We start from the raw sequence: 24371 nt of genomic DNA on the forward strand, positions 1-24371 counted from the left end.
CAATAGCCGAATTGTTGAGTCTGATTGTATTCAGTTCTTGTATGGAAGCCCCTAACACAAGTTGTATAGAGATGACGTCACTACACCACTCCAGGCTTGGCTTAGTCTGCAAATTTCCCGCGCTAGCCTGATCCGGCTAGCTCCAGCTAATGCCGGGATAACAGAAACTCCACGTGACAGCATTCTTTTCAGCTTCGAGCCCTACAAGCGCGCCCTACCCCTAAGCCCTCATTGCTGATCTTGGAAACCTCATCCCCCATGTCAGCGCCAACTCCTCCCATAATGCCTGATGCCAGCGCACCAGGGCCTCCTGCCGAAGCCCAGGGTGTGTCCGACCACCCTGCCTCTCCGGTACTCAAGGAGGAGGGTCACCATGGTAAGCCACCCTGTCGTATTCACTGCCGGACGGGCGGCAGCAACACAACCCCGGTCAACTCAATCAACTCAATGGCTTATGTTGTCACTTTAGAACTCCCGAAACTGTTTCACTCTCTTGAAGATGACTCGCTCTCTCCGCGCGCGTCAAAAAAGCGCCGTCTCGACGAACCGGAGGATCCCTTGACAGCCACGGCAAACACACCGGTCCCGCAACTCCAAGACCAACCCCAAGAGCAAACGCAGCCTCAGCCTCAACCGCAATCACAGCCTGAGACTCAATCACAGGAACACGAACTGCCTCAGATCCAGCATCAACACCATCATCTCCTTCCCGGAGCCGGAGATCAAATCGAAGAGGAATTGGCGTCGGCGCTCGCCGCGGGAGTCGTCGATTCGGTTGAACCTACGGATAGCAAGCCTGGTCAACTCGAGATGGGAGAAAGCCCAGTGCAAGAGCAGAATACAACCATCGATTCTGATGTCGCTACTGTCATCTCGAACATCATGAATCATTCCGAGCGTGTGGAGGAACAATGTGCTATGGGGCAGCAACAGTTGCCGGATTTGTCCGGTCAGGGCGCCCCCAAGGGGATGGTTTTCGTCAAGGCCAATTCACACCTGAAGATTCAGAGTCTGCCCATTCTTGATAACCTGGTGAGTATACTCGTCAAACACAGCTGCAGCTCGTCCGGGTAAGCTGATTTTTAGTCTACGCAAATCCTGTCGCTGCTGGCCAAGTCCACATACCAAGATATCACCTCCTTCGTGTCCGAGCCGGAATCCGAGAATGGTCAGGCCTACGCTACAATGCGGTCACTATTTGACCACACGAAGAAGGTTTACTCGACTAAGAAGTCTTTCCTCTCGCCGACCGAGCTCGAGCTCACTGAACCTTCCCAAGTCGATATCATCCGAAAGGCAAACCTGGCTTCGTTCGTCTCAAGCATCTTTGGCACCCAGGAGATCGGCTTCTCCGAGCTGAACGACAACTTCCTCGACGTGTTTGTACCCGAAGGCGGTCGGCTCCTCAAACAGCAGGGCGCTCTATTCCTTGAGATGAAGACTCAGGCGTTCATCGCGTCGTTGAATAACGCCGAGCGCACCCGCACCGAGTTGCTCTATACCCTCTTCCCCGATAACCTCGAGCAGCAACTTCTCGACCGACGACCTGGAACGCGCCAGCTAGCTCCGAGCGAAACCGACTTTGTCAACCGTGCCGGCTCGCGTCGAGAAATCTTACTTGCTGATATCAACAACGAGGCTGCTATGAAAGCTCTCCCGGACAAATACCACTGGGAGGACTTCCTTCGGGATCTCAGCTCGTACATCACGAAGAACTTTGATACTATCAACAACCAGCAGGTTAGACTCTACTTTTGCTTTACCCTACTGTTCAGACTGCTGATGCGGATTAGTCAAAGAAGATCACAAAAGGACGACAACCATCTTCATCGAATGGAGACTCTGAGCCACCAAGTGCACCTCTGCAGAGCCAGTTTCCTGTTGCTACGCAGGCGCCGGAAGTCCCGGTTGATAAGAACATGCACGGTGATCTTGTCGCGCGTGCTGCTCGAGCTGCGCAGATTGCGTTGCAGGGTCATGGTCTGAGACGCTCGCAACAACAACAGCAGCAGCAACAGCAGCAGCAGCAACAGGCCCAGCAACAAGCTCAACAACAAGCTCAACAGCAGGCCCAACAGCAGCAGCAACAGCAGCAACAGCAATATCAACAGCAACAGCAGGCTCAACAAGCTCAACAGCAACAGCAACAGGCCCAGCAACATCAACCGCAACATCAGCCACCCCAGCAACAACAAGGCCTTCAGATTCTACAAGGCTATACCCCCGCACAGCAACCGTACCACCAAAGCAGCCCGGCTCCTTCGGGGTACCAACAGCCCCAAACTTATAGCTTCCAACAAAGCCCAATGCAGGCAAACTTCCAGCAGTACAACCACCACTCGCCGTCGCCGATCCCCGGCCGACAGAACTCGTCTACCGCCAATCACGGCTACATGCCCGGCATCCCCCACTACTCTCAATCTCAACCCACTCAGGTCCTCTATGAGCGTGCGCGGATGGCTGCATCCGCTAAATCTTCTCCCAGCAGTCGCAAATCTGGTCTTCCCAGTCAACGCCGTCCGTGGACGACAGAGGAAGAAAACGCTCTTATGGCCGGTCTCGACCGCGTCAAGGGTCCCCACTGGAGTCAAATTCTCGCCATGTTCGGTCCCGGCGGTACTATCAGTGAAGCCCTGAAAGACCGAAATCAGGTGCAACTCAAGGATAAAGCCCGAAATCTGAAGCTCTTCTTCCTCAAGAGTGGGATCGAAGTCCCCTACTACTTGAAATTCGTTACTGGAGAACTCAAAACACGTGCTCCCGCTCAAGCTGCGAAGCGTGAGGCCCGCGAGCGCCAGAAGAAGCAGGGCGAGGAGGACAAGGCCCATGTCGAGGGTATCAAGGGCATGATGGCTCTGGCGGGGGCGCATCCACAGCAGGTCGGCCACACTCATCCTCATGGAGTTCCCCATCCCCACGGCCACGAGAGCATGTCTGCGTCGCCAATGCCGCCAGATCCAAACTTCGACCAGACAGCGGAGCAAAATCTCATGCAGACGCTGGGCAAGGAAGTGCATGGGGAGTCCTTCGGCCAGCCTGGACAGCCCGGGCATCCGGGACATCATCCAGAGAATATGCATTTGGGGCAGTGAGTGGCAAGAATGGTGTAAAACATGTTTGTATCAATATAATCCTCTCAGCGTGTATTTTATCGTCATTTCTTTCTCAAGCCTCGCATGCATACTGTACTTCAAAATGTACTTTAGCTATACTCCAGCGCACTCTGTGCTCAGTTGTAGGGAAAGTGGGTCCGGAACCGCCTCAAAGCAGCTGGAACCTAGTCAGCTAATTTCGCTTTCTTCAATGTCCTCATACTTGCTTTCAATAAACCTCTTATTCACCAATCACTGCACCAAACGCGCGCATTGTGCATTGCATTGTTTGATTGTTTGTCTAGCCTAATCTAGCTCGAGTCACACCCCTGCCGCCAACACCGCCAACTCACCTTACGTCCCTTCCCTCACAATGTCCGATACCAAACCACCTTCCTCCCTATCACCCTCACAACCTCTCCCAAACTCCCAAACCTCAAACTCCGACGCGACCGTTGTTCCGAAAATTGAACCCTCAGACACCACCGTATTAGATACCTCCATCGAGCAAGAAGGCGCCATGGCCGGACCCAACGATAACTCCGCCGTCGCCGCGGGCGCGAACACAGATGCCGCAGCTGGAGCTGGAGCAGGCGCAGGCGCAGGTGAGGAACAGATCGGAAACCCTGTGCAAGCGCCAACATCTGTCGACGCCGCCGCGACATCGAAAAAGGAGACGTCGCTGCGCGAGTTCTTGGGGAAGATGGATGATTATGCGCCTATTGTACGTCCTCCGTCTTCCTACTCCTACTCCCTCCCACTTTACAAAGGAGAATGCTAACAAATGTTCTTAGATCCCCGACGCCGTAACATCCCACTACCTCACACTCGCGGGCCTCCCACCACCCGGCCACGGCCCTAACCAGACCCCGCCACACCTCGCACGGCTGCTCGCCCTCGCGACGCAGAAGTTCATCGCTGACATCGCGGCCGACTCGTACCAGTACGCGCGCATCCGGGCCTCGAATTCCTCGTCCGCGAGTAACCCCATGGGAAGTCTGAATGCCGCCTCAGGGCTGGGTGTTCCTGGTGCTGGAGGCGCGGGGGCTGCTGGTGCGGCCGGTGCTGGAGGAGCTGCGGAAGCAGGGAAGGGAGGCAATAAGGCGGGTACGCATTTGGGCATTCAGAGGCCGGGTTTTGGCGGTGGTGGGTCGGGAGGCAGTGGTCAGGGGCGGACGGTGCTTACGATGGAGGACTTGGGCATGGCGGTTTCGGAGTATGGAGTTAGTGTTAAGAGGGGGGAGTTTTATCGGTGATTTGAGTGATGTCCGGCCGGTGGTCCGGCTGACTAGGCGTTCTTTTCTTCTGTTTTCTGGGTAGGGAATGGCGTTTTAAGGAGACTTAACAGACAACGGCGTTTTGGGGCATTGATTTACAGGTACTCTCAATATCGAGGTCAATATGAGGCTTGATATGTGCAAGCTCTTGGTCAAACTTGTGAGGTGCAAGAAAGTTCATACTCGAATACTACTGGACTCTGTAGAATTGACCGCAGCGATCAAGCCAGTCGTCAACCAAGCCTCGCAAGACCCAATTGTAAATCCACGTCCAAATAATCAAGAAGTAACTTCAAAAACAGCGAACACGGAATGTTACTTGCACAGATTAGATCTCATAAATAGCATGTACTGATACAGCCGTCGAATAGATATTGATATTTATACACTCTCTCAAGGGGGGATTTAGAGAGAAGACGTCGAACAAAGCGCTGAAAAGAAATCGAAGCAAAACAAGACACCCAGAGTAACCGACCCGGTCCAGCCTGACCTGATCACCTGTTCTTGGAGTGCTTGTATGTGAATCTCTTGCGCGTCCTAAGTAAAACCAGTCAGCCAAGGTCAAAAATCCACCATGCTCATATAGAAATTTGCAGCCGTAGAGCACGACATCTTATACAGAGCCAGTCTCCCTCCAGCCAACCAAGGCATATCCATATCCGAGCCCGCCGAGCGCGGAAAGAAATAGAAAAGATATGGTAGGGGGCTAGCAAAGGCAAAACATACGGCGCAAACTCCCCAAGCTTCCGGCCAACCATCTCATCCGTAATCAGCACATCCTCATACTTCTTGCCCGTGTGCACGGAGAACCGCAAGCCGACGAAGTTCGGCAGGATCGTCGCGGACCGCTTCTGCGTCTTGATTGGAGGTGTTCCGGGGGGTGGAGGGAGTTGGCGGGGGAGGGGAAGGCTGTTCGGCCATATACTGTTAGCATTGTTTTGTCCGAGGAGAATGAGTAGTCTTATGGAATCGGCTCGCTGGGTTGGTTGTTCAGAGTCGGGATACGTACGGGACGATGTTCGGGCCTGGATGGGAGGGGTTGGTTAGTCGTGATCTGGTCGTGCTGATGCGGTTTAGGTGTAGTGAACTTACCCTTCCACACGGAGCGGCCGAGCAGGACTCGTGTAGCGTGCATTTTGGCTGTTGAGCTGGAATTAATCTGGCTGCGTCCGTTTGATTGCGGGTGGTTGCGATAAAATGTTGCGGAGCGGATGTTGACCTTATGTAATCATTCTGCCTCAGGCTGTAGTACCCTACTGGGTCGCGTCCTAGCAGCACTGTAGTTTCTGGAATTAGCTCTGAATAGTAATATTTATGATTGTTGTTTATGAGGCTTTCATTTCCCTAAGACATCTTTTGGGTTTCTTAGTCTATGATGGAGGGCAAATGCTCGGATTGCGAGTCTGCCTACGGAAGAGCAGCTGTACAGTATAGATTGGCCTAGAGTTCGGTCATTGGCCTGGGTAGCAACCAAGATAACTGCCGTTTGAGTTGACTGAGTGAAGATTGGTGAGTGTTTGCTGATTCTATTTTATCTATCCAATTTATCTTTAGCCCAACTTCTTCATATCACACCAACCTATCCGTATTGACCCGTTAAGCGATTTATGCATTGACCGCAAACTTGGACCACCCTCTGATAACATGTCCGAACTTCCAAAACACATAGGGTAGCGGTGTCATCGCTACACTAATGCACGCCAGGATCGTCAACGTGTACTGAACGCCCATATTCGAGTAGAACGGAATCCCCGCAACGGTCATGCCTCCAGCTGCGCAATACCGTGAAACTGTCATAAAACCCAGGGCAGACGCAGCATATGCGTCGTACGAGTCAATAACGTACATGTAACTTGATATAAAGACAGTGATTGTTCCAAAGCCAAAGACGGCGGAAGCAATGATTGGAGACCAGATTGAAATCGATTTCTAGTCAAATTCTCGTTAGTATGTACGGCAAGAGGCGGCGGGTTGGATGTACTCACGTAGTCAGTCCAGCCCATCCAGAAAAGGCCGATTGGAATAAATGGCGCTCCGAGCATTGCGAACCAGAGCCTGTTTTCGGGCCTTGTTGGGTGAGAACTTTTGGTGCTTTCATCGTCCGAGCTTGTATTCTCATTCTCTGTGGTGTCTCCGGATGAAGCTTCCATCATGGGAGAGGCGCTTGCAGCGGCGAATTCCTTCTTTGTCCAGACGTAAACGACGGGCACCCACAGCGAGGCCAGTGCGATACCCACATACATCGCAATCCAGACAATATTCGTGATCCCCTGGCTGACCCCGTAAACCTGCTCGAAGATATAAGGTTACCCATCGAAGAACGTGAAAAGCACGATGTAGATTACTGTCATATAGAGAGCTATGAACAGAATGATGGGCTCGTGCACCGTAAGCGTAAACTGGCGTATACAAGCAGTTGTGATGCGCGAGAAGAGAGCAATCTTTTCCATGTCCATTTCAGAACGATATCGTGGGTCGCCGGTGAGTTTCCGGTAGTGCTTTGCTTTCCATTTCAGCAATAGAGGGCCGTATGTTTCCGGTTGAAATAGTACGATCAGCGCCATGACCAGACCAGACATAATCAGCATGATCCAGTTCGTCCATCGCCATGAAAGGGTGCCCTGGCCCATGTAGGAGGCTATGACTGGTCCCAGGACAGGGCCGCCAAAGGATGTAATAGCGTAGAGAGGGAACGTGAGGGTTTTCTCCAGCGGATTCCAGAGGTCAGCGATTGTACCACCAGCGCAGGTAAGAGGTGGGCAACCGAAAACACCAGCGAGGAAGCGGAAAGCCAGCTGCGCGCCGATATTAGGTGCAAGTCCACTCGCCATGATGAAGATCATGAAGAGCGTAAGTGAGCCGAGATAAACTGCATTGCGGCCCAAGATTTCTGACAATGGCCCAGACACGAGAGAGCCTGCAGCGAATCCAAGGAGATATATCCCAGTTGCTAGCGAGGCAACTACTTCACTGACACCAAATGCTGCGCTGTTCTGAGGAAGGACAGCCGACTCTATCGACGAGGCCGCACCAACAGCAAATCCCAGCGCTGATACAATCAAGGTAGCGGTGATGCGAGTCACCAGGGTGTAGTTGTGCGGGTCCGCAGGGTCCTTATGGTGGTCCCAGCCCACGACAAAAACAGTACTGGGGGCCCCATTACTGTCAGTGATCTCATGCTGCTTGACGCCCGGTGGAAGAGACAGCGGTCGCAATCTGGATGGCTTGTCGTCAACAACTTCATTGTTTCGATGTGCGACAGAGAGGTCTTTGCTCCGTAGCTGTGCGTTTGAAGTCCATTCCGGATGCTCGGAAAGCTGTTTGCGAACAGCCTGGCCAATGCGACGGTACTGGAGGTAGGACTGCATGACGATGTCAGCTGCTAGCCTTGACTCTGGGATGAGACCTGGAACGAAGGGGAGGCAGCGCTTTCATACCTAAAATCGGAGAACGTGTTCTCGCCGAATGATTGATAATCCGTAGACGCATGGAAATTCAATGCCTTATCAACCCCGATTAGAGATTAAAGTGGGCTGACTCAGACACGACGTGTGGATCGGCCCGTCTATAAAAGTCCCCGCGTTAGATATTGGAGGAGGAAGTACGGAGACTCCGTACAGTTAGGTCGGGAGTCGGAGACGCTAGACGTGACAGTCATGTTGATTCTCAAAATTTCACACGTGGCTCGGAGAGAATTCCCCTTCAGAATCAGTTTGTTGTCTTCATGAATTAAGATCTGAAATGATGGAACAGTGACCTCAGTAGTCGAGGAATGTTTCCCCGATGTGATAGATACCCTGATAAACCGGAGCTGTCAAATATGGTAATCATGCCCGGGCGAAGGTGGATCTCTCCAGCCTTATCTCGTTTATGCTACGTAGAGGCTTAGCGTGACCTCCATCTTGAACAATGTCGGACTTCGGAATTCCTGGAAATCCGCCATAGACGGTATAAGAAGTGTGAGGTTGAGCATGATAAATACAATTGTTCAAAAGGCACTAGACGTCTGTCGTTCAAGAAGCATCCTTACTTCCTCAGAAGTGTCATAGTTTATCACAGTTTTAGTGAAGCGCGACATCATCCTCGGGAAACAACCTATAGATGACTAGATGTCAGTCAGATCAATATCAACTGTGGACTTACTTACCAGCAATCCACAGTCCACAATACATCAGATACTCAGCTATGACCCCCATATCCCGTTTGCTACTCTGCATCCGCTGTGCGTTTTCCAAGATTTTCCGCACACGTGGGAAGCGCATTGCCTCGTATTGCTTGGCAGCCGCTGTTATAGCCGCCTTGTAGGCCAAAGTATCGGTGGAGTCTGTCGGATATACCCCTTGCAAAGCGTGACCAAGCAGCATGGCGAACGCCTCAACATCTTCCAGGGCCTGTGAAGAGCCTTGCCCGGATGTAGATGGGAGAGCATGCACTGCATCTCCCACTAGGACGACGCCGTCTCTCTGCCACGCTGGAAGCTGGGGAGAAGTCCATGTTGGGTACATGCTGCTAACCCTAAGCGAGGGCAGAATCTTCTGAATGACCGGGTCTCTCCAATGCGCATGTCTCTCGCGCAGTTGCTCCACGACGCTACCCCTGTCCAGATTCCTAGGGTCAGGACAATCGTCTACGGCGTACGTTGACCACCAAGCCAGGGACTGGCCTGGCTCCGAGACGTGGTATACAGAGTCACGATCCGGTGCGGAGGAATCGCTGTTTGAAAAGAAGTACCCAAAGAATCCATTGCCGCCAAAGACCAAGCTCATTGAACCCTCATCGACGAGTCCTTGTACTTCTGCAGAGATGAATCCTCCAACACTGACAAGACCCCTAAAATGTCAGTAAGGTTGAGTTTAAATCAAGCCCTCACTCACTGATATTCGGGCTTGCAAATCTCCTGCCCGGGAAACAACGCCTGTTTCGTTATCCCTTTCAATCCATCTGCACCGATGACCAAATCAGCATCGACAGGCGAGCTCTCGTCCGCAAAATGAACCATATTCCTTCCAAATTCGCTTGCAATGACCCTCGACACACGCTTTGTCCGTATATCACGATCAGGAACCCTTCGTCGCAAACTACTCCATAATGAATGCCGGCTAACCCACAGTAGATGCATTCGTTGTCCTTCTGTATCGCGATCAGGATCCGCAGTAGTATCCATTCTCAAGAGTAGTGTTCCATCCTTTGATCTCAGATCCTGGTGCCCAATAACGTATCCCTCACGAACAACTTCACGAAGAATGTCCTCATCCAAGCGCTTCAACACCCTAAGGCCGTTAGGAAAGACGCCGAGTCCGCCGCCGACAACTAGAGATGAGGAATGGGTTTGACCATCGCGGTCTTCGTGCGCTGTGTCTATATCTGTATCATAAGCTTCGTAGATCGTCATCTCATGCTGATAGGCCGGGGTGGGCCGAGGAAGATGCCTTTTGACCAGCAAGTATGCTGCGCAGCCTGAGATGCCGCCTCCGACTATGATGACCTTCATAGTGCTTCGCTATCTGGTTGTCAATCATGCAGCACGGCTAGACTCAGTGCCCTTGTTAGTGCCGGTCAAAGTAGGGCCTTGTTTTCGCGAAGACGGACCGAGCAAATTATTTTGCGCTGGAAGCAGTTGCTGTCTACTCAAAGAAACTAATGCACGGAGAATATTTTGCGCGCTTGTGGGTTCGTTGAAATAGCTTGGTGTAATACGAACACTCGAGGCGTTTGCTCGCAAGAGTAGACTGAAGATTGAAACCTGGTTGAGAATGAGATTATACAACTCCACAGTCTAGTCGTTGAATCCAGTCAAAGGAAATGAAGATTTGTTTTCCTTTTCTCGCCAGGTGAGATTGGACTGGGATGGATGAGGGAAGATTTGCGCTGCCTGGGTTGCTCGTGACCTCGTATCCCAGAGTCTCTTGTGAACACGAGAATGCGTCTCGCGAACAGAAAGCAAGGTCAGAGGGGCATCTTCGAATGTGCAATATAGCACAAATTCCCGGATATTCAATGATGAAATTTGTATTACCGACTCCAATATGAAGGGCTATGCTTGGGCGTTCTAAACTAAGGTAGATTTCCAATATGATGAAGCGGTTCTGTGATGTCGCCAGCGACTACAAACAAGAAACCGTATTTAACCGTACAGTCGGATAGATGGTGTTACATCTAACTCGTCGCCAGTTCTTCGAAGATGCGGGCCAAATTTCGCACCCCGGTTAGGACATTCTCGTCCGGCCCCTGACCAGGGGTCCAACTGGCATGGGCAAAGTCGATTAGGCGAAGGTCATGTACCTTGGGTCCCTCTTCTTCCTCCTCTTCTTCTTCCTCAATGTCTCCCATTTGCGCGGTTTGGGGGTCGATCGTTATGTTTATGGTCCCATTCTCACCGGCCGGGAGATTGGCTATATCTTGAAGCTGGAGGCCTTCAAAGTCGTCTTCGTCCTCGTCTTCCTGATCTGACTCCTGTGGAGGAGCTTCTTTTGTCCTTATTTCTTCCTCCAGAGCAAGCTCCATTGCTTCTGGGTCCCCTTCGTAGATAATCAGCACGCTCGAGGAGTACATGCGGCTCTCTTCAGATTCGAGGACTTGCTGTACGCGCCTCAGCCCCTCGGCCAGCCTGGTGGCGATCACCTTGGAGCGATCAGTTCCAGCGGCTTTTGCGCCCGCCAGGTACGTCTCCAGGCCACTCTTCACATTCTCGGCGGTAAACGATCGCCCGTACCATTTGTCGTATCTTTTATAGCCGTCCATCTCAGTGACTTCGCCTTTGGCACCTGCAGACTGTTGGTACCGTGTAATGTATGGGTTGGTCTTACTCCCCGCATCGGCCTCACCGTTGACGCCGGTCCAGACCTTCATCCCTGCAATCCGGAAACCAAGGGAGGAGCTGGTCGTCTCCTTGGACACTGCGTCCAGCTTCGCCCGCTTTGCAGGAATCGCATCATCAGCCCAGAGTCTTGCTCCGAGTTTGACGTCCAGAACATTCGGTCGCTTGAACCCAGACGCAACATTTTCCAGGACGATGGACAACCCCGTGTCCAACTTCTTCCCGGAAGATGCAGACGGTGTCCAAGTTACTTCGCGTGTCGCTCCACTTGCACTTGGGGCGGTTGATGTGGCGGGCTGTCGAGCAATTTCGCTGGTGGCCTGAGTTTCCGCGGAGGTTGGGTGGTCGGAGCCAGGGATGACAATGGCCCCTTTCTGCGTAGCAGCTGCGGCAGTAAGAGCGGCAGCTGGTTGTTGCTGGTCGGCTGAGCTCAAGGTTCCGATATAAATGGGGATATGTTCGCGAAAGGCAGGGTGGATGGCGGTCGATTCGTAGAAAGCTATCTCTTGGGCGGTGCAGGGCTTCGCGATGAAGGAACCGGAGGGCGTGCACCGAACGCCGTCACTGCCACGGAAAAAGGAATTATGGTCAACTCTTCCAGCTCGCAAGATACGGGGAAAGTGACAGAGATCAGGCCTGGACCGGAATAACAGTCGATCCAGGGGACTCTGTTGCTTGTCGTTCCATAGGGCTGAGTCACTTACTGTCCAGCCGCAGCATGGTCGAAGGCGACGAAGCTGTCATTGTCCAGCTTCTGGTTTTTTAAGCTGTCGGACCTCGAGGAGGAAGGCATAATTGGCCGCCTAGTCGTACAGGGAGTTCGGAGGGTATTTCTGGTTCGATAATAGGCACGGCAGAGTAATCGGTTCGCGTCAGCTCAGAAGGTCACCAAACGCTCGACGGCATTCCGCAGTCGCGGCGCAATCTCACTAATGAGGGTCAAGAACAGCGCTACAAGTCGCTAGCAAAAGAGGGGAAAGAATTCAAGTAGAGTAAGGCTGTGCAAATTGTATATCAGACAAAAGAGAGTAAAGCGGGAGGAGAAGGGAGGAATTGGAGAGCAAATCGTGGGAGAAAACCCTAGGGGACAAAGGCCGCTTTTGCGACGCCCGTTTGCCTTGAGCGCAAATCCGATCAACGCACATTTCTTGATTCAGCTGAAAATGTACAACTCAGCCGGCGCTAACTGCTGAATCCTTTAGGTATCTACATTCTTTTTCTGTCCAAGGCTGGGTTGGTGCATCCTTGGGCTTCTTTTACTGGTCGGACGCTACGTTCGGGGCGCGCCTTGATATATTCTGGTGCTTACTCTCAGCTTCACCTCAGTTGCTCACACGCCTGACAGGGGTATACCTATTTCTCTATAATTAACCTTATTATTGAGGTCGCTGCGTTCGCCTGTAACATACATCCAAGTTACACCAACAAGTCTGGAGTTACTTCACTTTATCTTCGGTATACAGGCAGCTTGGGGTATCATAGGCTGCTGAATGATCAAAGATGACCATGTTCGGTATATAGAGGCTACTCAAACAAACTTACCAGGCCTACATAGTATAGCTTGTTTAAAAGTATTTAGAATATCAGAAGAGTAGTTGCCCTTGCTCAAGCTGGGATGAGGTATTTCCTACTTTAAACCAGTCAACTGTTTTTGTTTGAGGTGAATACAGCTCAGTTGTTTGCACCTTGAGCTGCACGTAGCCAAGTCACTTGCGTATCTCTTTTTCAGTCCTCACCCTCTCTCTCCTTGGGTTCTCAACTTTCCACCATTCAGTTTCAAGTCTTCATCCTCCAACTGGAATCGACCAAACACATCCTTGCCTCGACTAGCTCACCATGGAGGACCCGACAGCGGATCAAGCAGAGAATGAAGAGCCTCCCGTCTCTCCAGCGGCTCCCAAGAAAAAGAAGAAGAAGAGCCGCAAGCCAAAGAGCAAGAAAGGCAAGGTACAGGTTCGTATTTTTCTACTCGGAGACATGCCGCTTACCTTCATATAACAAGCCGACGGGCTTCGAGGAGTACTACGTCGACGCGCCCATAACGGTGGAGGAGTATGAGACCGAACAGAGCCTATACGATGCGTAAGCCCTCTCAGGCTCTACTAACACAGGACCTTGCTAATATCTTCCCATAAAGCTCGCGACCTATCATCCAGTTAAGCGCAGAACCGTCCTCGACATTAGTCCGGTGCTAACTTATTTCAGTCGTGTGGAGGATGCCCTATTGCGCTTCAACAAGAATCGTCGTATCGAGTCTGACAGACTAGATGTCTTCCACAAGTACCTCAGCTATGGAGGTATCGATGTGTCCCCCAAGATGTTTGCAGGAACCGACGACCGCGGCTTGAAGGAGTTGGATAGCGAGCAGATACTCTATGCAAGAGGCCTAACCGCCATCGACAAGGAGCGTGCCAAACTGACTATCGATTTCAACACCGTGGTGAAAGGATATCTGTGAGATGGGCTTTTATAATCATTTGCTGCAGGTTCACTGACGAGTTGTGATAGGACTTCTTACTTCCCTTTCTATTTCAATCCCTACAACAAAGACATGATCAAGTTGGCCACAGTCACCATTCGCAGTTTCCTATCATACCTCCTCTACCACGACGTTTGCCCTGAGTACAAAGAGAACATTGAAGAGGCCCGAAAGTCCTGCGACATCGCCACCAAAGAGCTCTGGAAGAACCAACAGCTCACGGCCAGCGGACCGGGAGACTTCAACACAGCCTGTTCTATACTCTTCGGCGGGTTCGAGCACGAACTGTATGTCGAGAATAATCAGTGGAAGGATCCTGAGGATGGCAAGTGTCAAATGACCAAAACCGTGGCGCAGAAGGTCTTGAGATTCGGATTGAGTGTTGCCGGATCGGACGAACTTGTGTCTTCTTTCCGGCAGATGTTCGGTAGTGGCACTCTCAAAGCCTCGAAAATAGAGGATATTCATGGATTTGAAGTCACCGAAGTGCATCTTCTGGACGACGAAGGACGGAAATTCTATCAGGATAAGGCTTCAGACCTCAATCCTGTCGGGATATTGGTTGGAAGAGCCTATTACGATACAAGTGAGCCGGAATATGACCTTTCACCAAAGGAGCGCGAGGAATGGGCCAGAAATGATAGACCCTTGCCGGAGCTTACGTTCTTCTTGGAAGAAAGCCTTTTAGCGCATTGCTACCCCGGAATGAAGATTATCACTACCTTTTGGGAATTGAACTGTGGCTTCCACTACTTTGAGGATATCATCAAAGCTTACTCCTCCATCTATACACCGCTTGTCAATGAGCTCATGATTGGATGGAAGAAGCCACGACCCGTTTCCGCAAAGGGCGAGGATGAGGGCAGTGGCTTGGAGGACGAATCAGGACAGCCAGAACTCTAAAGCCGAATGAGTCCATGGACATCTGGTACATTCACGGGTGGTATCATGAAGATAGATTGATTATAGATCTGTCACTCAACTGGAGTTCCCATGGCGTCTCTCATCGCGTTCAACGATCGCGCCCGTTTATGCCCTCAAAAGCAGCTTTCCTGTTGTCTTGCGCCCCTCCAGATCACTGTGCGCCTGAGCGACCTGATCCAGAGGATACACCTTGTGAACCTTCACCTTAAGGTCCCCGCTCTTGAGAAGTTTGAACAGCTCATTGACATAGAACTCGAATTCTTCCCGAGTCTCAATGTAGCCGAACAGAGTCGGTCGGGCCACTTTGACACACTTGGGGCTTAGTTTGCTATTTCTTAGTTAGCACAAATATCAACTTGTTTTTCAGAAAGACACGCACGGCAGTGGTAGAGGAGGAACCGGGCCACTGGCGTTTCCGAACCAGACAATAGTCCCCTTCCGCTTAACAGCTTCCAAGCTTCCCTCCCAGGTATCCTTGCCCACAGAATCATAGACTACATCCACACCCCTACCGTTAGTAATCTCCTTAACTTGCTTGACCCAGTCCTTGCCCTCCTCGCTGCGGTAATCAATCACATAATCGGCCCCTAAGCTCTTAACAAGCTCAACCTTCTCGGGCCCACCGGCCGTTCCGATAACAGTAGCCCCGATGCTCTTCAGGATCTGTGTCATGAGAAATCCAGCTCCACCTGCAGCCGCATGAAGCAGCACCCAATCACCCTTCTGGACAGGGTACGTTTCCTTCGCCAGCGACAAGACTGTTAGCCCGCTCAAGAACGAACCCAGGACATCCTCATCCGAAAGCTCGTCGGGGACCTTCACCGTCTTCGCCTGCGGAACAGCAGTATATTCCGCGTACGAGCCGGTCGACAGCCAAGCCACGCGGTCGCCAACCTTGAAGTTATAAGGATTGGGGCCGGGGCCGACGCCCACGATGGTGCCGACGGCCTCGCGTCCGAGGATCTCCGGTTTGGCAGACGGGTACAGGCCCGTGCGGAAGTAAGTGTCGATATAGTTTATGCCGATGGTCTGGTTTTTTACCAGCAGCTGGCCTTCCCCTGCCGTGGGGACGGGGTGGTGGGTTCGGACTTCAAGGACTTCGGGGCCGCCGGTCTTTTCGGTGACGATTGCTTTCATGGTTGAGAGGGGAGGCATGATGGCGTGTGTGCGGCGGTGTGCGCGGGGTTTGGCTGGAGATGGCCGTGGAGTAAGTTGGAAATGGAGGGAGGAGAGTCGGGCGATGGCGCGATGAGAAGCTTGAGGGGCAGGAAATGGAGTTGCTGATGCAATGCGGGGAAGAGCTCGAGAATACATGAAAGGTATCACGTTAGGTGCAACGCATCGATTGCGTGAACATGATCTCTTATATCTCAGCCCTAGGGTTGGATTTGTAATAGGCAAGAGATCTTATCCGCAATGCTCCATCCTGCTAACTCTCCTACACCATGACTTCATTCGCATTCCATTCTGTCTCGCGTCCCCCCATACCAACATCTCAGCTTTAAATCCTCAAGGCCGACCTTGAGCGGACACGTCCATTTGAGCCAAGACCTATGGGGCTGACCTCTACCCAGCGCTTTTTATCGTGCTTGTTTTTGTCTAACTCATGCAGGATCCATAGACTAAAGCATAAGCTCCGAACATCAATCGGATGACGACTTCGGAAAATTTCCGATCTCGTCGGCAATTCCGCTCTCAAGATGCAATAATGCAGAGTATGCATAGCTGAGTCATTGCTGTACACTATTTGCATTATTTGCACAAACTGACCAAGATAGGCAAACGGCACATGACCCGGTTCCTGGCCCGCTGTCCCGCCGGAGCGGTGCCCAACGCAACTCCACCATATCCATTCTCCATATCTGCATCCTGTCATACTCAGGGAAATTTTTGTATTGATTGTCTGTTTATCTGTTTGTTCATCGCCGCAATGAGTCAACGCCGACAATATATTTACAGGGCAACTGAACAACTCACCGTCAGCATCACTTGAACTACGCTGTGGAGGCACACATTCCAATGGGCAGCGAACGCATGGAGACGCGGCGCCCGATATAGCCACGAGAGGGCGTTGACAAAGGCTGAATGGTTGCGCACCCCTGGAGTCAGTCTGGCGCTATTGGCGCCCCTGACGTTATTGCAGTGGCAGTGGTTGTTTTCTTTTTTCTTCGCTCCCCACTCTTGTTGAGCCATTGGGCTGAGGTCCAAACTCAGGGCAATCGTTCAATCCTCACGCAATGCAGAACGAGCATGGAGTGCATACGGAGTTTCTACAACAGTATCAAGGCTCCGCACGGCCAGAAATATCACCCATTCGCATTGCCGGCGACTCCGCCACGATCAATGTGTTTCATCTCTTCTGGGAATGATTCGTTGCCTCTGCCGCCCAACCTGTGGAGTGAGTCGCTCATAGGGCCAAAACGTTGATGGGCGCTGCCCAAGGTCCGCTCCGCTGAATCTGATGGGAGCTTTATATACTTGCTTTGTCGCTCTCACGACTCGCCCCCTTCTTCTTTCCTTGACATTCTGTATACCACCGATACCCTTGTATTAATACTTTCTTTTTATTGATTAATAGCACTAGACGGCTTGATTTGTCTTACTGTTTGCTATTCTTTGTTGGTATACGATTCTCGACTATTGGCCCCACGGCGTTTCGACGACTGACCCCATCAACACGATACAAACTAACATGAACACTGCCTGGAACCTTACTGAACTTGACTACGTCACCGGAACTGGATAACTGATCTTTCCCCAAGATCAAAATCGGACCACTTCCCAGGACTTATTTCTCATTGCATTGCTTTTGGTTGCCGTTGTTTCGTTATGCATTCCACTTCCTCCTTCGGAACGCCCTTGCGCTGGCGCAAGCGGCCTCAACGGCCTCCTGTTCCGTTCGTGGAGGATGAAGTTGATTCCTTATCCCGGGAACTGGATGGATCATCCCATGTGGGAGAATTACCGGGGGTTGAAGGTGTCAAAGCCAGAGGCACCGTCAACCAGTCTCCTCTTATCGAAGATATTGAGGTACTCAAGGTTCCCAAGCGCTCCTCCAATGATGAGAAAACTTCACATGGATCTCGTTCGTCAGGTTTTTATGCAGACCGAACCAACACAATGGACGCCAAAGGACCAAAACAGAACCCAATCCGCCGGCCGGCAGGGCACAGTCCTCAAGGATCAGGAAAGCCATCTCAACGGAATCAACCCACATTTCAGGAAGTGCCCGTGAAACAACCTTCAGAGTCTCTTTCTGAACCTCAAGCGAGCTTTTCTGGTAGTGGTCAGAAGCCCACTCAACACCCGGAAATTGCGCCCCAGACATCAAATGACTTGCCTGCACCGAGACTTCCACCGAGGACGACGCCAGATGTGGTCCAGAAGAGCCAGCCTGCTCCAATCCGCAGCACTTCACTACATCGGGGGCCAGAATCGCGCAAGGCTGACTCACCGACGAGATATGCTCAGCCAGAGCCAGCTCGCAATGCTGGCGTTAGAACGAGCTCTCCGGCGAAGCACATGCCAGATGTCGCTGAAAGGAGCCACTCTGTCCCATCGCGCCCACCCCCATTGCGCCATGCACAGGAGCAGCAGAAGTCCGGCTCGCCGACTAGATTCGGTCAGGCCGAGCCAGCCCGGTATAGTATGAGGACAAGCTCTCCATCGAAGCAAATGCCAGATGCAGCACCACAACCACAGACTGTTCCATCCCGCACTTCTTCCGTGCGCCGAGACAACGATGAGCGCAGGCCTACTTTGACTACTATAGCCCCTCGGTCGGAGCCAGCCGGGGTTCCTAAGGTGTCAGCTGGCTCGTTACCCCCGGCGATACCAGGCGTAGTACAGAAATCTCAAGCTCCCCCACCCCGTCCTGCCCCGGTGCCTCAGGAAATCCAGAACAAGGCCCCGCATACCGTGCCTCATCAGCCAGTGCCAACTCGAGAGACTAGCGCGCGAGGACCTGCACTTCCACCCAAACAGATGCATGACACGACACGCCAAACCCAGTCTACGGTGCCACGCCCTCTCCCAACTCCTCCGGATGACGAACAGCGCAAACCCCGCCCGTCCTCAGCCTCCTATAAGCCAGAGGTGATTTTCCCAGACTCCGGTGTCCGAGTGGAAAAGATCCTACCGCGGTCGTCGCCTGATGTGCCACCAACAATCCAACGCCCTCTTTCGGAGAAGGTCCAATACAAGTCGTTTGCGAGTTCTATTACACCGCCTCCTGATACGCCACCGATAACAACAGCTATTCCGCTACAAAGCTTCCCTCTACGGTCCGTCCCGCTACACCCTCTGCCGAATCCCCCAGCGGAAGGACGGCGCAGCCGTCCATCACCGAGCATGAAAGAGTCGGCAAGCGTGAAGCAGACACCTGCTGTGCAAGCCTCACCAAATGAGCTGCGTTCCGGTACGTCTGGCTATGTATCTGACTCGGCTGCCAATCACCAAGACCCTGTTCCTCGCCCAACGAACCGCAGCCCGCCTCTCCCAATCGAGCGAGACTCGACTTCTTCCCCTGGATCTAGCGTTGCTGAGAGATTAGAAGAAAAGCTGAAGCTACGTCGTGAGCAACGCGAATTAGGGGACAATCCGTCGAATCTTACGGTGCAACCTCCCGCTCAGCAGCCACGAACCTCGAGCTCTTCAGCTTCTCAGAGGCCAGAACGGAAGGCTCCTCCGGGTGCGTGGCCTTCAGAGCTGCACTCCGAAACTTCGTCAAGCAGCCTTACCGAGTTCCCCACGCTCGAACAGATGCCCGAAGAGACAAAACCGCCAGCCAAGGTAGCACCTCTAAAGTCAGCGCTGAGGTCTCAGTCTTTAGATCGTGGTCAACAATCATCAGCAAAGGTAGCTCGCAGGCGGACGGTTGCTTTTGCGGAGAACCCATTAGAGTATCCTTCTACGGCTCTAGTGAAGGTTGACCACGAAACGGCTCTCGCCCAAGTGCGATCACATGAGGATGGCTCTCCTAATCCGAGCCGTTCTTCATCCCCAAACACAGGTCTTACCCTCTCTCCCTGTCCCAGGTCAGTCCCAGTTGCAGGGTACCAGGATTGGCACACAATCGAAGGACTGAGTCATCTCAACATCTGCCCATCTTGTATCAAGCAGATGCGCAAGACAAAGTTCCGCGATCGCCTCGTTCTGAGCGCTCCCAGACCTCGTGACGAGCCAATTGGTTGTGCCATGAGCGAGCCGTGGACCCGTCTCGCCTGGATGCAGACACTCAAGAAGAAGTACGAAACTCTAGATCTCCTCCTTGAGATCACCCGCCCCTCAAACACCCAGGGCACAAAGTCCTGCACCGGCCGCATCATCAACGAGCAATACTGGTATCGCATCATCGACCCAGACACGGGACTCTCCCTCCCGCAATTCAACATCTGCTCCGCTTGCGTCCGCAATGTCCGGCTCCTTATGCCTGCCCACCGCGACACCTTCCAACGCAGCACAACCCCACAAGAACGCGTCTGCGATTTCGTTACCGACAGCCCCCGCTTCATCCGGTACATCGATGCTCTCGACCTCGCGTCCAATCGCGCTGGGCAGGACGACGCGCGGCCTGATTTGAAGGAGTTCCTCGCCTACGCACGCCGCAAGGTCGTCCTTCGTGACTGCCGCCGCAGCCGCCTTATTTTCAACACTTGGCACTACATGCCGCAGCTCCCCGAGTTCACGGTCTGCGAGGACTGCTACGATGACATCGTGTGGCCGCTCGCCAAGGCAAGGCATCCAATCGCGAGGGAATTCTCATCTGTCATGCGGCTTCTTCCGGGTGATACGGGTTCTGGGGATCGTGAGGCAAGCTGCCAGTTGTATTCGCCGCGCATTCGAGCCAAGTTCAACGATGCTGTGCGGCGTGATGATTTGCCATTTATCAAGTGGATGGCCTTGACCAGGTATGACGCTGAGAGACGGTTCCGCGCCCGCCAGGACGAGCTCTTGGAAGATCAGCGTCGGGGCTATGAGTGCTCCATGGATTTACGCAAGAATCTGGAGGATTGGAAACGATATGAGTGAAGTCAATCTTTGTGTTTCATTCCTTTTCTTTTTTATTCTATGATTTTATTTCCTTTCGTTTCGTTCCATGTCCTCCGTTTCTATTTTTGCTTCGTTACCCGTTATTTGCTCTGGTGTTTTGGCTGCTGTTTGATTTCACATCCTTATTTTCAAGGTGTCATGGCCACTCGGTTTATATCCATCATTGTCAAGGTGTTGAGGTGTATGTCTTGTCTATTCATGTTAGTCTATCTGCATTGCATTGCGTTGCCCATTCCACCTGTATCCTTCATATCATACAATATCCCACCAGTTTCTTATACATAGATAGACCTGTACCATATATAATAACATCGGATATCAAGCATTACCAATGAGGAAGAAAAAAGTAAAAAGGAAAAGAATGCTATTGTGCAGTCATAGAAGCCCCCTCCTTGAGCAGATCTGACACCGTCCCGACTCTATATCCCCTTCTCTTTAGCTCGGGTAGAACTTGGGCCAGCATCGGCGCCGTCCAGGGCCTCCGATCATGCACGATAATGATACTTCCCGGCCTGACCATGCTCAAGACATGTGCGGCATTCACCCACGGCATACTGATTTGCGGATCGTGCGGGTACACACTCCCAAGCACAAGCCTGAACCCCTGCCGCTGTACAAGCGCTCTCATCCTATCCGTAAAGAACCCAGAGCCTGGTCGGAAGTACCGTCCCGGCCCGCCCGCACCTGCAGGTATGCTCTCCCCAACCTCACTTAGGCCCTGTCCTTCCGCATTTTCAACGCCACGAGATTGTTTCGATGAGCCAGACGACGACCCAGCACCGGTGCCAGCCCCAGCAAAGAGCGAATCCTGCTCGAAATCGTCCAATTTGACCTCATCATGAGCCTCGGCCTGCTTCCCGGCCATCGCATAAATCCTCTGAATCCGACTCTGCACAGCCTGGATCTGCGCCGCCAGTTCCTGGTCACTCAAGTCCTTGCTCGGCTCATCGTGCATCGCATGGTTCGCAAGCTCATGTCCCTCGTTCACCGCATCCCTCATCAGCCCTTCCCGTCCGGGAATATGGTCACCGATCAGAAAGAATGTGGCCTTTGCGTCATTCTCGCGGAGCAAGCGGAGGATCTCCGGCGTAAATTCCGAGGGTGCGTCGTCGATTGTGAGGGCGACGATCGGCTGCGCGCCGGGTTTCAGATTGGGCACATGCCAGAGGATATCGGGGTATTTGCGTGCAAAGTAGGAGACCAGGACTTGCGGAGGCTTGTAGATGATGTAGAAAGGGAGGGTCAATGTGAGGAAGGCGAGGATGGGCAGAGCGAGGGTGAGGAGGCGTTGACGTTTTCGGCGAGAATGGCGGTAGGAGCGGTAGCAGAACATTCTCTCTCGGACACTCTCTTCCCCCTGTCTCGATCCCGGGGCAGCCGCACGAGCTCTGGTCTCTAGACTAGAGACTATTTTGGATGTCGGGGTTAGGGGAGGTGCTTGGGCTTGGGCTTAGGCTTGGGAGCGAGAGGAGAGTGATGTAAGAGGGAAAGAGAGGAACGGAAAAGGGTCATGGTGGAGGATACCGGATCCGTCTGACTGCCGGCTCAAGTGGGAAGGAAAGAACGGACTCAATGGAATTGGAAGCAAATGGTGGATCAAGTTATTGTTTTAATCGCGGCGATCCTTGGCCTCATGGTCTGCTCTGATTTTCTGCACCCCTGAGCCTTTAAACCGGGTTGGGCATGGCAGCTGTGGAGTGCCTGGATCCGCTTTAATCTTTCTGACACTTCATTGGTATGCGTTAATTTAGATTTAGCTGCGTCGTACTCCGATTACGTAGCTACTTGGCCCGCTGGTGTTTGATCCCTGACCGACAGCAATATGCTTATATTATGGTATAGTTTGAGGTATATCTACCCTACCAGCCCTACAACTTCCGCCGGCCATTTCTTGCCCCAGATGATCGCTCGAGAGGGAACCCGGCCCCCCACTGGTGCGAGGACCCTGATCTTCCCTCGTTCGCTGTCGACATCTGCAACATATAGGAAACCCATGGTACTTGCGTCCCGGATTTCCGATGGGCTGCTAGTTGGAGACGCATGCGTTATAGCGAGGAGAGTGTTGGCCAGTGCAGACGGTGCAGGGCCGGGGACCTTTTTCAGCGGCACCAGTGCGCCGACTGCCGCGGCGGCGTTATCGTTGGCTGCCGCGTTGGATGTGTTTTCTGCTTCATTGTCCCCTGGGAGAAATGAGTTTGTCGTAAGCTGAGCTGGATCATAGTCGTCTTCCTCGTTCTGCTCGTCCTCTGCTGAAGACGTTATGTAATTGTATAGGGATATAGCGTTGAAGTCGAGCTGCTGCGCATGGGGTGATAATGTGACATTTGTTGTGGACGAAGAGGCAATGGACAAAGCTGACGAAGCAGTGGTAGGGACCGGATTGCCGAAGAAGTATGTTCGGATTTGGGATTCAGACACTGCTTTCCTATACGCCGCATCGCGGTCAACACACCCGCCAGACCTTGAGAGCTTCACCACCGATATGCGCTCATCAGACGCCGCAGCAGATGCACTCGACGAAGGCTTATTATCGTAATTCTTCATCATAAGACTGTACAGCCGCTCTGAGCCAATGACCAGGATTGTCGTAACTGGGCACCGTTAGCAGCCATCCCAAAAATAACCACGGCAGTTGAAAACATACTTGAAAACTCTGTCACAATATGATTTATCATATCCAAAGCCCCAGCCCGACTCTGGCTCAGGATGCCGGGTGTATCAACAATAATACCCGTCTCCCTCGCGTCCTCATCCTCCGCCATCCTCCCCATGACCGATAGTGCTAACCTCGACACAATCGGTCTGAACACAGACCCCTCCGCCTCTAACGGATTGGTCATCGGATAGAAGTAAACCAATGGCAGCTTGACAGGCACCGCACTCGGCCCAGACATAGGACTGCTTCCCCACCCCTCCTCAACATCCAGCATCGCGCGGAAGGCTGTGGCGGAGACCGTACCAGGCACACTCAGCATGCCCTCTGTAGGGTCCAGATTGACCACTATCGGCTCCCGTCCAACCTTGACCGCATACGCCGTCAAAATCTTAGACAAGCTCGTCTTCCCCGCGTCCTCGGGCCCGAGAATCAATACACGTGGTCCATCCCTCCCAGCTGCCTTCGCTTGAGCACGGAGCCCCTCCAGCGCAAAATGCACATTCGCATATTCCACCATCGGTGTTTCCTCTGCCGTGTACTCGCTCTGGCATCCTCCAGCGCCGTGTCCGCCTCGGCCGGAGGCAGGGATTGTCCCATCGAGCCCGGCGACTGCATCGCCTGCGCTCACTTCAAGCGTGCATCCATGCCATGTGTAGATCGCGGCCTTTGTACCGGAGAATGTGTAGGTTTGTGCGGGGGCGAGTTCGGTGCCGAAGAGCTCTGCGGTGCCGGTTAGGAGCTGGAAATCGGTCCTCCCTTTGGATCAGTCATGTTCAGCGGACATAAACAAGCGTGTTCGAGGCGAGAAAGGAAGATGTTCGTGTAGTCTTCGGGAATAAGAAGGAAAGGAAGCTCACCTTGACTCGGACAGTGATCCCAAATGCTACCTCGAACCTCCACTCTGAGCCCGCGGAGAGATTGATTTGAGATGGCGGCGCGGGAGCAAACTGGCTTTCCGCTGAGGGCTGCGTGAGCTCTAGACCTGGAAGCGACATCGCATTGCTCGCAGTAAGCAGAGAGCAGCGTGATAATCTTCGATACTGAAATCAATGGCGCAAAGATGTGGTTGTGGTCG

General features: G+C 52.6%; 11 protein-coding genes across 11 annotated transcripts; 4 read left to right on the top strand and 7 right to left on the bottom strand.

The window, feature by feature from the left end:
• The first annotated feature begins 247 nt into the window (after nucleotides 1–247).
• On the top strand, nucleotides 248–3313 carry BDW74DRAFT_153787 (putative MYB DNA binding protein (Tbf1)). The gene is made up of 4 exons (XM_073724577.1): nucleotides 248–376; nucleotides 470–1032; nucleotides 1087–1740; nucleotides 1794–3313. The coding sequence occupies exons 1-4, from the start codon at nucleotides 259–261 to the stop codon at nucleotides 3090–3092; spliced, it is 2634 nt and encodes an 877-aa protein (XP_073583654.1). The 5' UTR covers nucleotides 248–258; the 3' UTR covers nucleotides 3093–3313.
• Nucleotide 3314: 1 nt separating this feature from the next.
• Nucleotides 3315–4596, top strand: BDW74DRAFT_153788 (putative TFIID and and SAGA complex TAF10 subunit). Its single transcript, XM_073724578.1, has 2 exons — nucleotides 3315–3816; nucleotides 3887–4596. Exons 1-2 carry the CDS (start codon nucleotides 3466–3468, stop codon nucleotides 4346–4348), a joined length of 813 nt encoding a protein of 270 aa, XP_073583655.1. The 5' UTR covers nucleotides 3315–3465; the 3' UTR covers nucleotides 4349–4596.
• Nucleotide 4597: 1 nt separating this feature from the next.
• BDW74DRAFT_153791 (S19 family ribosomal protein) lies at nucleotides 4598–5528 on the bottom strand. Its single transcript, XM_073724579.1, has 4 exons — nucleotides 5462–5528; nucleotides 5379–5394; nucleotides 5096–5278; nucleotides 4598–4906 (listed from the first exon to the last, which is right to left on the bottom strand). The coding sequence occupies exons 1-4, from the start codon at nucleotides 5502–5504 to the stop codon at nucleotides 4864–4866; spliced, it is 285 nt and encodes a 94-aa protein (XP_073583656.1). The 5' UTR covers nucleotides 5505–5528; the 3' UTR covers nucleotides 4598–4863.
• A 446-nt stretch (nucleotides 5529–5974) lies between these two features.
• Nucleotides 5975–7858, bottom strand: BDW74DRAFT_168103 (MFS transporter; the record flags this gene model as incomplete). Its single annotated transcript, XM_073726775.1, has 4 exons — nucleotides 5975–6298; nucleotides 6355–6643; nucleotides 6680–7751; nucleotides 7822–7858. The coding sequence occupies 4 exons, from the start codon at nucleotides 7856–7858 to the stop codon at nucleotides 5975–5977; spliced, it is 1722 nt and encodes a 573-aa protein (XP_073583657.1).
• Nucleotides 7859–8430: 572 nt separating this feature from the next.
• Nucleotides 8431–9860, bottom strand: BDW74DRAFT_178502 (FAD-dependent oxidoreductase; the record flags this gene model as incomplete). The annotated part of the gene is made up of 3 exons (XM_073729217.1): nucleotides 8431–8474; nucleotides 8517–9199; nucleotides 9244–9860. 3 exons carry the CDS (start codon nucleotides 9858–9860, stop codon nucleotides 8431–8433), a joined length of 1344 nt encoding a protein of 447 aa, XP_073583658.1.
• Nucleotides 9861–10223: 363 nt separating this feature from the next.
• BDW74DRAFT_23784 (inositol polyphosphate multikinase) lies at nucleotides 10224–12237 on the bottom strand. Its single transcript, XM_073732288.1, has 2 exons — nucleotides 11891–12237; nucleotides 10224–11750 (listed from the first exon to the last, which is right to left on the bottom strand). Exons 1-2 carry the CDS (start codon nucleotides 11977–11979, stop codon nucleotides 10526–10528), a joined length of 1314 nt encoding a protein of 437 aa, XP_073583659.1. The 5' UTR covers nucleotides 11980–12237; the 3' UTR covers nucleotides 10224–10525.
• A 785-nt stretch (nucleotides 12238–13022) lies between these two features.
• On the top strand, nucleotides 13023–14568 carry BDW74DRAFT_178504 (uncharacterized protein; the record flags this gene model as incomplete). Its single annotated transcript, XM_073729218.1, has 5 exons — nucleotides 13023–13133; nucleotides 13189–13268; nucleotides 13324–13341; nucleotides 13392–13640; nucleotides 13695–14568. 5 exons carry the CDS (start codon nucleotides 13023–13025, stop codon nucleotides 14566–14568), a joined length of 1332 nt encoding a protein of 443 aa, XP_073583660.1.
• Nucleotides 14569–14694: 126 nt separating this feature from the next.
• On the bottom strand, nucleotides 14695–15744 carry BDW74DRAFT_178505 (quinone oxidoreductase family protein; the record flags this gene model as incomplete). The annotated part of the gene is made up of 2 exons (XM_073729219.1): nucleotides 14695–14917; nucleotides 14969–15744. 2 exons carry the CDS (start codon nucleotides 15742–15744, stop codon nucleotides 14695–14697), a joined length of 999 nt encoding a protein of 332 aa, XP_073583661.1.
• Nucleotides 15745–17418: 1674 nt separating this feature from the next.
• BDW74DRAFT_168105 (uncharacterized protein) lies at nucleotides 17419–20619 on the top strand (the record flags this gene model as incomplete). The annotated part of the gene is made up of 3 exons (XM_073726776.1): nucleotides 17419–18235; nucleotides 18272–20395; nucleotides 20435–20619. The coding sequence occupies 3 exons, from the start codon at nucleotides 17419–17421 to the stop codon at nucleotides 20617–20619; spliced, it is 3126 nt and encodes a 1041-aa protein (XP_073583662.1).
• A 192-nt stretch (nucleotides 20620–20811) lies between these two features.
• BDW74DRAFT_23829 (chitin deacetylase CDA4) lies at nucleotides 20812–22258 on the bottom strand. The gene has a single exon (XM_073732289.1). The coding sequence runs from the start codon at nucleotides 21971–21973 to the stop codon at nucleotides 21005–21007; it is 969 nt and encodes a 322-aa protein (XP_073583663.1). The 5' UTR covers nucleotides 21974–22258; the 3' UTR covers nucleotides 20812–21004.
• Nucleotides 22259–22441: 183 nt separating this feature from the next.
• Nucleotides 22442–24356, bottom strand: BDW74DRAFT_23864 (cleavage polyadenylation factor subunit CLP1). The gene is made up of 3 exons (XM_073732290.1): nucleotides 24154–24356; nucleotides 23285–24035; nucleotides 22442–23231 (listed from the first exon to the last, which is right to left on the bottom strand). Exons 1-3 carry the CDS (start codon nucleotides 24289–24291, stop codon nucleotides 22495–22497), a joined length of 1626 nt encoding a protein of 541 aa, XP_073583664.1. The 5' UTR covers nucleotides 24292–24356; the 3' UTR covers nucleotides 22442–22494.
• Between the last annotated feature and the right edge of the window lie 15 nt (nucleotides 24357–24371).

This window comes from Aspergillus multicolor, assembly GCF_047715735.1.
Source record: "Aspergillus multicolor strain CBS 133.54 unplaced genomic scaffold BDW74scaffold_13, whole genome shotgun sequence".
In the NCBI taxonomy this organism is placed as follows: Eukaryota; Fungi; Ascomycota; class Eurotiomycetes; order Eurotiales; family Aspergillaceae; genus Aspergillus; species Aspergillus multicolor.